General features: G+C 57.5%; 1 protein-coding gene across 1 annotated transcript; it reads left to right on the top strand.

The window, feature by feature from the left end:
- Positions 1 to 2,541: 2,541 nt before the first annotated feature.
- Positions 2,542 to 5,232, top strand: NCS1 (neuronal calcium sensor 1; the record flags this gene model as incomplete). The annotated part of the gene is made up of 6 exons (XM_010178600.1): positions 2,542 to 2,566; positions 3,575 to 3,713; positions 4,087 to 4,165; positions 4,295 to 4,383; positions 4,661 to 4,738; positions 5,112 to 5,232. Coding segments are annotated over 6 exons (509 nt in total), but the record flags the coding sequence as incomplete, so codon positions are not given.
- Between the last annotated feature and the right edge of the window lie 6,381 nt (positions 5,233 to 11,613).

The raw sequence follows: 11,613 nt of genomic DNA, 5'->3' as shown, positions 1-11,613 counted from the left end.
GGTATTTTCTGGGAGCTTGGCTGGACGCTGCACACTGGAGAGCTGCAGAGGATGGGTTGTGGGGAGCAGAGGGACAGCCCTGCCCCTGCCTGTGTCTCCTGTCCCCAGACCCAGGGTGTGTGGGGTGTTCCCAAGGTTTCCATGGCTGCAGGTCCCTGCTGCAGCGATAGGCATTGGTGTCCCTAATCAGTGCCACTTGGAGTGCTGACTCCCAGCGAGGTTGGAGTGGCCGGGAAGTGGCAGCTGCAAAGGCATCTTGGATCTGTAACTGTACATACCTGGGTACCTGTTCGGCCCCAGTTTGTCCAGCACAGCCACACTGGGCTCGGCGCTGTGGTATTTCCCTGTGCAGGGAACGCTCTGCCCCAGGGAGGGGGGTGATTTGAGATAGCGGAAGGGATGCACCCAGAGGTGGTGGTTTTCCAGTGGCTGGGAGACGGGGCCGTGTTCCCATCCCAGGGCAAACCCTGCAGCTCCCCTCACACCCAGGGCAGGAGTGGGCATACCAGTGCCAGTACGCTGGAGGAGGGACGGAGCATTCATTGCATGGCCCCCTTCCAGGGAGGCACATTAACAAATTCCACCCCGGGAGCCCCGTGATGGTTTTTAGGCAGACGCCTGAACCATTCACTCCATTGGAAAAGCCTCTCCCAGGAGCATCCCGCATCCCTCCTGCAGTCATGGGGGGAACCAGCTCCATTGCTCTCCTCCCGCCCCAGCCTGAGCGTGTCATTACCCGCATTTCTCCTGCACTAAAAAAAGCACAAATTTCTTAATTGTTTCCTGCTGGAGTTGAAAGGCAGCTCCTGGGCCCAAAATAGCACTTTGGGGGAAACACAGCCGAATGAGAGGAGAGCAGGAGGCGATTTGCCTGGAGGGGCTGAGCCAAGCCCCAGCTGCTCCCATTGCCCCTTTCACTTGCCCCGAGGGCTGCCTCGAATCCTGCTGCTCACCCTCCTCCTCCTCCTCACTCCTCTTTCATCCTTCACCTTTACTGGTGCCTGTGGGCAATGGGGGCTGAGCTGGCACCTGGGGCATCCCCTGGGCAGCCTCAGGGTTAGGGACGTGGCTGGTGTCATGCTCAGACAGAGAAGCCTGTTTCTGTTAGAGACGTTGCTCAACATCCCGATTTGGGAGGATGCTGCTGTGTGATTTTTGGTGGATGGGAAATCCCTAGGGACCAGGCACTGAGCATCCCTGCACCCACCTCCCCACTCCATCCCTGGGAGCTGCCATCCTGACACCCCATGGTGTTATGGTGGGTGCTGCTGCTCCCACCCCAGCCGTACCATCTCCCTGGGGAGGCAGGGGGAGGCTGCCATCCTCTCAGCCCCGTGCCTACCCCTTCCCAGGGGGTTTGCAGGCTCTGTCCCTCTGGCAATCCCCAAGCTGGGATGGAGGGACACTGTATGCATGGGGACAGCCTCAATTCCTGCCCGTGGGACGTGGAAGCCAGCACCCGGCTGGCTGCGAGGTGAGGGTCAGTGTGTGCTCCCCTGGCCACCCCGCTGCTGCCGCCTGCCAGCCCTTGCTTTCCGAGGTCTGCACCTTCTGCCAGGCACGTTATAAATCTTTCTGATGGAAAATTGCTTTCTTTTATTTGCCATCCAAGGTAATTGGCATCTGTTGATGTGTCTTGGGTCTCTATTTTTATCAGCCGTTTGCACATTGACACATCTCCACTCTGCCTCATTATCCCAGTACAGTTCAGACCTATTGCTTTTTTATTATTATTTAGATGCACGATGCAAAGGAAATGACTAATGAGGCCGTCCCCCCCCCTGCGCCCGCCTGCTGGCACCCGTCTCCCCATTGGCATCCCACATCCCATCGGAGCCTCTCCTCTGCCGAGGACATTTGCGGTCTCAGCAGCTGTCCCCAGGCTGGGGACACTTGGGGTTGCCAGTGCTCACCATTTTCTAGCTTGTCACATTTTTGGGCTTTCTCTGGAGCCCAGTAAAGCTTCCCAGGGCCCTGGGATGGTTTTGACGACATTTCTCTATGTGGTTCAGAGGCAGTGGGTAGCTGGGTGGGTGCCAGCCCTGGGGCTGTGCCCGTGCCCATGTTCAGTGTCGGTGTCAGAGCCAGGTGGGTCTCTTTCCTAAATTACCTCCAGACAGATGTTTTGACACATGTTTCCAGGGATGCTTTGGCTCTGGGGAGGTGGGAGGACAAGGGCAGATCCTCCCCAGGCACAAACCAGCCCAGCCCCTGTGTGGTCCATAGCATCTTGCAGCGATGGTGCTGCCTTCCTCTGACAAAACATCTTGGTGGCCTCCCCCCTAGAGGGAGGGGGGCTGGAGGGACCCCAGTGCCTGCAGCCCTGTCCCCAACGCCCCCTGCGTGGCAGAGGACCCCCAGGCTGTGCTTTAAAGGCTGCTGCTTGCATGTGGGCAACACAGGGCAGCGCCTGGAGCAAGCGAGCCCCAGGGCATCCCCCAGGGAAGTCACTTATACAAAGTGCAGAGCACCAGCCTGTCACTGGGAAAGCACTAAATTCCTGTTTTCTTTCTTTCTCTTTTCTCCTGTTTTCTCTTGCAGTTACGGAGAAGGAGGTGCAGCAGTGGTGAGTGTCCAGTGTGGTGGTGAGCTGCTGGGGCACGGGGCTGGTGGGCGAGGGGGTGGGAATCAGTGGTCCACGGACTGTGCAAAGCAAGGGGTGTTGGAGGATGCACCTGTTTTGGGGTGCGGGTGTCACCTCATAGAGCAGAGACCAGAAAATAAAGGGACTTTATTTTATAAAGGGCCCTGGTGGTGGGAGGCTGGTTCTGTCCCAGCGTGCCTGCATTTGCAGCAGGGCTGGCAAGGGCTGGGGCTGTGGTGCCTTCCCGGCAGCACCTTCTCGCCCCATTCCCTCCAAACACCGCGATGCCCTAGAAAAGCCACCGCTTCCCTTTCATCTTCCTATCCCACCAGTCAAGGTTTGCTTTCTTTATCTCTTTCTCTCATCCATCCCCCCCCCCACCAATGACTCATAGCTGCAGCAGCGTGAAAAAGATGTCACCGGCACTTCTTCGGTTTCCCACCTCGCCACCCCCTTTCCCTCCTCCTCCTCCAGCCCTCGGCCCCACTGCAGCGGGCGCTTGACAGATCTGGGCGATGCGTTGCATAATGTGCGTGCACGCCGCGTGGTCCATGTGTGGTCCCTTCGTAGTCTCTTCACGGTCCCTTTGTGGTCCCCGTGTGGTCCCCGCACCCATGGGGCCGGTGAGCCCCTTCCCCTGTGCCCTCTGGGGTGGCACTTTGCAGCATCCTGGAGCTGAGACCCAGGGCTTTTGGGGGTGTTTAAGGTGACTCTGTGCAGAGGGCTTTTTATTTTATAGGAGGTTTAAAAGACTCTTGCGGTTGTGGCTTTGTTGCCGTTTCAGGGCCTGCAGTGGCCTTGGAGCAGTGTGGTGGCACCGCTCAGTGTCACCAGTGCCACTCGCTGCTTCTCTGGGCTCTCCCCACTGTGGTGCCCACAGGGACCTTGTCCCATGGGGCTGGGAGGCTGCGATGGGCGATGGGAGCAGCACCAGGAGCACCTGGGGACCTTCCCAGCTCCATTCTCCTCTCTCCTCCCCTTTCTCCCCAGGTACAAGGGCTTTATCAAGGACTGCCCCAGCGGGCAGCTCGACGCCGCTGGCTTCCAGAAGATCTATAAGCAGTTCTTCCCCTTCGGCGACCCAACCAAGTTCGCCACCTTTGTTTTCAATGTCTTCGACGAGAACAAAGTAAGTCTGTGCGCTGGGGGACAAGGTCCATGAGGGTCCATGACAGTGGTGGGATGGGTTCAGTAATGCAGCTGTGCCACACCAGAGGAGCAAAATGCTCCAGCACTTCCTAGGGTGTGAAATGAAAGCGGCGCAGCTGCAGTGAGCAAGCCCCCGCGCTGATTTTGGTCAATGGGAGTTGTATGGGGAAAGGCCTTGAAGTGGCAATGGAGAGAGAGAAAGGGCGACGTTTTGGTGCTGCTGACAAAGGCCCACCTGTGCGGTGACCCAGAGTCACTCCTGGATGAGCCCCCTAAGAGCACCGGACACGCGTGGGCAGGGGGGACTTTGTGGGGCGGCAGCAGCACCCTCACCCCCTCCTTGTTCCCCCCAGGACGGAAGGATCGAGTTTTCGGAGTTCATCCAGGCGCTGTCGGTCACCTCCCGGGGGACGCTGGACGAGAAGCTGAGGTGTAAGTGCTCCCCGAATGATGGGCTCAGCCCTGGCATAGCGAGGAGGGTGGCACAGGGGTGGCAATGGGGTGTGTGTCTGGCAGGGGGGTCTGCGGTCCCAAGCACCTCAGCATCACTCTGGCTTGCAGGGGCGTTTAAGCTGTATGACCTGGACAACGACGGGTACATCACGAGGAATGAGATGCTGGACATTGTGGATGCCATTTATCAGATGGTGGTAAGCGGCGGAGGGGGTGCGGGGTGAGCAGCCCCTGAGGTCACCTCTGAAACACCCCCGAGTCCCTCCTTGGGATTTTTTGGGGGGGGGTTTTGGCCACCATAGCCAGAGCAGGGTCTGGATCTGGCTGCTGAGGATGGCTCTGGGGCCAGTGCCGGCCCTTAGTGCCCTGTCCTGGTGGGAGGGCTGGGGGGCAAATTGCATGTCCTCGCCTGGGGGACACCATCCAGGCAGGGCACAGACGGGTGCATGACCAGGTCCTGTCCTGCTGCCACAGGGAAACACAGTGGAGCTTCCCGAGGAGGAGAACACACCAGAAAAGAGGGTGGATCGGATTTTTGCCATGATGGACAAGGTGAGGATGCTCCAGTGGGGCCAAGGGATTTAGGAGGCAGCTGTGGGCTCCCTTGCTGTGTCTTGGCTCTTGAAGGTGCCTCCTTCCCTCACCAATAGAAGCTCTGAGCTGCCGCTGGGCTCACTGCAGACCCCGCATCCCTCTGGAACCCCCATATCCATGGCAGGACCCCTGTGGTGGCATTGAACCCTTCATGGCATCGCTCCCTGGCAGCGGGCATGGGTGGTTGATGGGGAAACTGAGGCTGCAGCAGTGGGGGGGGACCCAGGCAGCTATGTGGGGTGGCGAGGGTGCTGCTGGGGCCCCAGGGTTCTCGGCCATGGTGCTCGGCATCTCCGGGGCGAAGCGGTGCTGTGACCAGGGTGTTTTACAGAACGCAGACGGGAAGCTGACGCTGCAGGAGTTTCAGGAGGGCTCCAAGGCCGACCCCTCCATCGTGCAGGCGCTTTCCCTCTACGACGGGCTCGTATAGTCCCGGGGCCGAGCGGCGGTGAGTGCGGCACGGGGAGGGGCCAGGGGTGCCCCCATCTCCCACCCACCTGATGCCATTTCCACCTTCCCCAGGGGCGGGCGGCTTCTTCTCTTCTGCTGATGCATCAAAGCACCAGCATACCCCCAAATCCGGCTGTGGGGTGATGTTGCCCCCACACTGATGGGTTTCTCCCCATCCCCCCTATCCCACAGAGCACCCCAGGACCACAGCCCGGAGGAACACAGTACCAGCAGCCCAGCAGCACAAGTCATGCTCTCGCCTGCAGAGCAGACAGGGAGGCAGCTGGTGCTCTGGGAGCACGGAGATGCTCCAGAGAGATATTATATTAAATGTTTTATTTATGTTATATCTTATTATATTGCACCCTGGGGCTGACAGAGTTTGGCATGGCAGTGTCAGGGACGCTGTGGTTCGCTGGGCTGAGCACCCCATGGTCCTCACTGTGCCCCATTTGGGGGTGATTTTGGTCGTCTCAGTCTAGGCAGTGTTTGACCACGAGTGGTGGGTTTATTTTTTTAACCTCACTGGAGTTTTGAGCTTTTCAACATCTGTGTCATGTTTCCAGCTTTGCTCTTCCAGCTATGCCATGTGAGATTGCTGCAGGGCTTTCTGCCCATCCTTCTCACCCAGTTTCCCTGTCCCGCAGATCCTGGGGGAAGACGCTCTCCGTGCCATCCGACCGCCGCTGCGCCAAGCTTGCCTGTCCCTCTTGGCCTTCCTTTCTGTTCCGCGAGCAAAGGATGCCCTCGCAGCGCGAGCTCGCTCCCCCTCTCTGCACTCTGAACCAGCCGCTGCCATTTGCCAACTTCTGCTTTTTTCCAAAAAAACCCCCAAAAAACCCGCGACAGACCCTGGGCTGAGCGGCAGCGAACGCCCGAGACTTCAATGCCGGGGGAATGGGTCGAGCATCACTGAAGGCAGAGCCACCTACCCAGCCTCCTCACCCCCTTTGCTCCCCCTTTCCTACATTTTCGGATGGGACTGTGGATGCCCCAGCGTGGTCCTTTCCTGGGAACCGGCTAGCTGCAGACGGAGCCCAAAGGTACCGGGGGGCCGCGCACCCCAGGGCGCTGCCTGCACAGGGTGGCCAGGGAGCCGAGGCACTGACGGCGACTGGGGACATGGTCCTGGTGTCTCTGCGATGCCGCTGGCAGCCCAGCCTGGCTCACTAGGGATATATATTATTTTATTTTTTTTTTGGCGAGACAGTATTGTGCTTTTTCTTTGTTTGTTTTTTCTTTCTTTTTTTTCCTTTGGTGGAAAAAAGTGAGGCTTTTTTTTACATGCCTGTCTCAACAATCGATATCCTTATTTATTTGTTGTAAATGTTGCTGCCGTGTTTAGTCTCTCGTGTGTGTGTCTGACCATCTAGGTGATGATATGTAAGGTTTACATGCTCGTACACTATTGCGGGGTACCGGGAGCCTGCAATAACAATGAAGCCAAAAATCTGCCTTCCCCCCTTTCCTCCCACCCCTGTATCCCGAGCTCCGTGGGCTGCTGTTTTAAGGGGGTGCTGTAGCTTCTCTTCCTCTTCCCGTTCTCCTGTTTCCCGCATTTTCTGTTCACCTTTCCCTTTGCAAGCTCAGCCCAGGCTCCGAGCAGCCCGGGCCCACTCAGCCGGGCAGGGCAAGGAAACCACCAGGCACCAGAATGTCCCGATTTCCATTTATTTTTTAATTTTCTCACTGCATGAAAAGAAGTATTAACGGAGCTGAGAGTTGGGTTTTGCTTTCAAGTGGATTCCTTTACTATTTTATGTTTGGTAAGCAGTGGGAAGCTCTGGTTGCACCCCAAGGAAGTGGCAGGGAACCAGCCTGTGCTGCAGTGAGGCTGGAGGGTGCAGGGGATGCCCATGGAAGCTGCTCCTGCCTGAGTGTGCTGGGTTGGGGACATGCAGCTCAGGGGGTCTCCTTATCCCCTCGCTCCTCATTTAGGATGTGGTAGGTTTTGATGTAAACCGAGAGCACAGCCTCAGAACAGAGCCACTTGTGCCGCCGTGGGGAGACTGAGGACTGGAGTGACATGGCTGGGGACATCCGAGCCCCCATCACCCCCTGGATGCAGCTGACATGGCATCACCTTGGATGTGGAGGATGCTCTCACAGGAGATGATGGCGATGCAGGAGACAGGATGGTCCCAGTGGGGTCTGAACCCTAAAAAGCCACCCTTCCCATCCCCGAGGAGACCGACCTCACGTCCACGTGCAATATTTCTGCCTCTTCCGTGTTTCCTGCACCCGAGGGTGCCCGTGTTTCATTGTGGGGGGCTCCTGGAGGGTGTCACCTCGCTCCCTCCCATGGAAACTCCTTTTTCTTGATGCTTTGTGGCCAAAACACAGCTCTCTGGGGTAGATCTTTGCAGTGCCTCAGACTTCTGTAACGCTCGTCTGCCAGAACCATCCTTTCCCGGTGCCAGTCAATGTTCCCAATGAATGTGATGCTGCTGTAATTGCCTCTGCTGATAAATGACGGACCCCGCCATGTTTGACATAGTACCCAGGCAAAGACAAACCTCATTTGCTCTGACACTTTCCCATGAAAGGCTTTTAATTTTCGGAGGACCTGCCATGCTTTGAGCTCCATTAGTGCTGGCCGATGTCTCATCAGGAAGGCAGCCCTGCAAGGGCAGGGGGTTTATGGCCTCATCATGGGTGGAGTGAGGTACCGGCATCGGTTTGGGAGAGCTTCAGACCCCAGAAATACCAAAATCGGTGTCCACCAGGCTGCTGCTACTGGTGGGCTCAGGGATGGAGCCCAATGCCTCGTCCTCCCTTGCCCCTTCTTAAATATTTGCACATTAAAATGATTTTTTAAAAATGAGCAGAAGGTGGAAAAAAAAGGTTTTGGACTGTGTTCAAAAGCTCTGTGCCAGCTGTGAGGACCCCATAGGTTTGGTGGCAATGGTGAGTTTAGGTGACGGCTGGCTCTTGTCCTGGGTCCCAGTGTGGGCTCTGTCTTGCCCTGCTCTTGGCTTGCTGAGCATCCCCAAGCAAATTATTTTGGCCCCAGTATTCCCCCCTGGCTAAGGATTTGGGACCCTGGCTTGGATGCTTCTGAATTCCCTTTGGGGAGCACTGAGGGCCCCTGACTCCTCCTGAACATCACCAGGACCTGCAGCTTCTCGGTACGGCTGAAAACAAGGCTTGAAGCATCTCGCGCTTGGAAATGTTGGCCTTAACCTCCTCGTGCCTCAGTTTCCCCATCAGCGAAAAGGCCTGGATGAGCCATCCCCCCTCCGGAGAGCGATTCGATGCCTGTGCCCGGGTGTGGGGTACGGCTTGCGACTGTGACCGGGCTGGTTTGGCAGCACCCACCCAACATCAGACACGTGTGGAGCACCGGGAGTGGGGCACGAACCGCTGGGTCGTTTACATGGAGTTTACATCAGCAAATAATTAATTTCAGTCTTTCTTTTTACACCCGGTTGTTATCAAAAGCCAACAGCCAACAGGACCCGATTTGTTTCTGTTTAATGTCGGGTTCCTGATGCCCGTCTGAAATAAACCCGGCTGCAGCCCTGGCGATGGGCAGGAGACCCAAAACACAGCCAAGCAGAGGCGAGGGTCCAGCCCCGATGGCTGCAGCGCGTCCCCCCCACCTCTCATTTGTCCCTGTCGGTGTTGCCCCATTAAAATGCCATGTCTGTATTTTCCTTTTATTCCATTTTTCTGTCTGTGTGCTGGCCGTTGCTGTTTCGTAGCCGCCTTTCCTCCAGCTCTGGGGCTGAGCTGTGTCCCTCGAGAGCCAGGATGTGGGTGCAGTTATCCCACCCCACCATCCTCTCATCATGGCAGCACCCAAGAGAGAGCAGTGAAGCTGGTTTTTCTTTTGGAGCAGCCCATTAATTTCTGTGATTCATAATGAGGTGCTCCCTGTTGGGTTTGTGGCAGGAATGTTTCTGTATGGGGGACCCCAGACCCCATTTGGGCTGCGTACCAGCTGCATCTTGCCCAACCACGTGGAAGTGGGTGCCCATCAGTGCTTGCATCCCAGTTGGATGGGGGAGATCCCTGAAACTGGAGCAGGGCTGGCTTCAAAGCAGGGCCAGGCACGGCATGGAGGCAGCTGAAATTGCTGGCAGAGCTGCCCCCTTCCCATATATTTTGGGTGAGGGGGTTTGAACGGGATGGGTGGTGACCCACAGCCAACTTCCTGTCCCATCATCCCCAGGGTAAAAGGGGGATCTGGGACATTTTGAGAGGGCATCAGCCACGCCTCCTGCATGGGGCATTGGAGAGGAGGGGACCAGCTGGGGCAGAAGTGAGAGCTGGGGGCGAAGGAGGGAGCTGACGGCCCTGCTTCCAGTGCAGCAGCTTGGGGATCTCCTTGCAGAGCAGTTCTGGGGTCTCAGTTACACGTGCCAGCCCTGACTGGTCCAACGGCGCTGCAGGAAAAGCCATCCTTCCCTGCTCTCTCTGTCCCTGGGGCTGCCAGCCCTGGGCTGGGTGCTGTGTCCCATGGGTGCCTGTGTCCCATGGGACCCCTGCCCTGGGGGGCAGCTGAGCCCCTGGCTGAGAAACAGCATCTGCAGCACAGAGCCGTGTTTGTGAAGATGAAGCCTGTTTGTGCGTCCGTGCCGGTGTCTCGGCTTGCATGCCCCGCTGCCTTGTCTTGAGATGAATTCAAGAGCAAACCAAGCAAACAAAACAGTTTAAAAAAAACACCAACAAAAAACAAAACAAACAACAAAAGAAAATAAAACAAAACCCAGGAACTTTGTGACAGTGGAAATAAAAGCTTAATGACAGTAACGAAGCCCCTGTGGTTTGTGTTTGGGGTGAGCGGGGGTATGGGTCTGGTTCGCTGCCTCCCCTGTGCTCAGTGGGGTCCAGAGCTGGGCTGGGAGCCAAGAGGCAGGTGTATGGCAGGGACCCTGGGCAGCCATGGGTGCCCACCCTGTGATGAGCTGTCAGGTCTCAGCTCCAGGCACATCAGGGACCACTCACCCCCCTCCCAACTGGTCCTTCCACCTCAGCTTTTCTTCTGCCAGGTCCTGTCCCCTCAGCACACTCATCCTATCTTCTTTTTCTCTTTTGTAGCCATGCTGTGCCCACCTGCTCCGTCCCCATCTCCCCCAGGCCTCCTTGATGCAGCAGGCTGAGAGCTGTCAGATTGTTTTTGACACACAAGGACTGCTGAGGAAGCCTGATATGAATATCTTGTAATTATGCCTTACTGCTCATAACGGAGGTGCCCCTTGGCTGCCCACCTGCGTTTGGCTGGGTGAGCAGAGGGCTCACAGCCTGGATCAGGCTTTTCACGTGCCGCAGGATTGCGTTTGCCATTCTGCCTTGCCAAATCTTCTGGAAACAAGCACTGCAAAGCCTCCCAGCTTCGTTTGTTTGCTCTCCTAACGAGGCTGAGTTAATTATTTTTGGGAGGCCAGAGATGCCCTAATGGTCTAAACAAGGAGGCTGTGTTTGTACGGTGGGTTTTGTTTGGAGGTGCCTTGTGCCAGCACATGGCGGGGGCACCCGGGGATTTATCCCCTCATGCCAGGGTGCGGGTGAGGACAGACACAGGCTCCAAACCACAGTGGGGACCCGGCGGTGACCTTGCTTTGCTGTGCTTTAATCCCCAGCAAGGAAGGGGTTAAAGCCCAGTTAGGGCAGGTGTGACTGGGACTGGGAGCACTGGTAGGTGTGAGAGGGGCTGGCTGGGGTTAATTTAGTGATGGGGAAAGGCTGTTGGGGTTTCTTTGTGCCAGTAGCGCTGGGGAGAGGTGCTCCATGCTGGGACGCAGGGTTGGTAGCCAGAGATGCTCTGCAGTAGGTTTGGTGGCACTGTGGGGTGGAGCCCCCCCTCCCACCCCCAGAGTTTGCAGTGAGTGTGGGGATGGGGGGGTGCAGAGCCTGGGTGGTTCAAGGGGCTGCAGTTGAGTGGCTGTGGGGCAGGAGGCGGACAGGCCACCGGCACAGCTCATTCTGGCTGCCCCCTTTGCTCTGCTGCAGGGGGAGGGTCTTTGCCCGCTCCTAGGACTGTGCTAGGCTAAGCCCAGGCTTGCAGGGATGTGTGGGGCAGAGGATGCACATGAGGATCCCCTGCCCTGTGTGTGGGATGGGTGGTCCCTAATTCCTCCCAGCCCCTATGTTCGGGAGGAGCAGGGCTGACACCAGCGAGGTGCTGGGGGTGGGAGCGGGGCGCTCAGCCGGAGGCAGGATTTGGCCCTGGGTGCGCAGCCTAACCTGGAGCCGGGCCTTGACTGCGGCCGCTCCCTGGGTCCTGCTGGGGGGGGATTGGGGACGAGACTTTTTTGGGGGGCCCTGAGCTCAGTTTTGAGGGGGCCAGGACAAGCTGGACAGCCCCCGCCAGCACTTCTGGCCAACGGCTCTGCTTCCAGTCCAGCACGGCGCTTCCCAGCCCTTGTCCTGGCTTTGTC

Source organism: Mesitornis unicolor, unplaced genomic scaffold (assembly GCF_000695765.1).
Source record: "Mesitornis unicolor isolate BGI_N332 unplaced genomic scaffold, ASM69576v1 scaffold12262, whole genome shotgun sequence".
NCBI lineage: Eukaryota > Metazoa > Chordata > Aves > Mesitornithiformes > Mesitornithidae > Mesitornis > Mesitornis unicolor.
The sequence above is the reverse complement of the archived record's forward strand: the minus strand, read 5'-3'. Positions and strand labels throughout refer to the sequence as shown.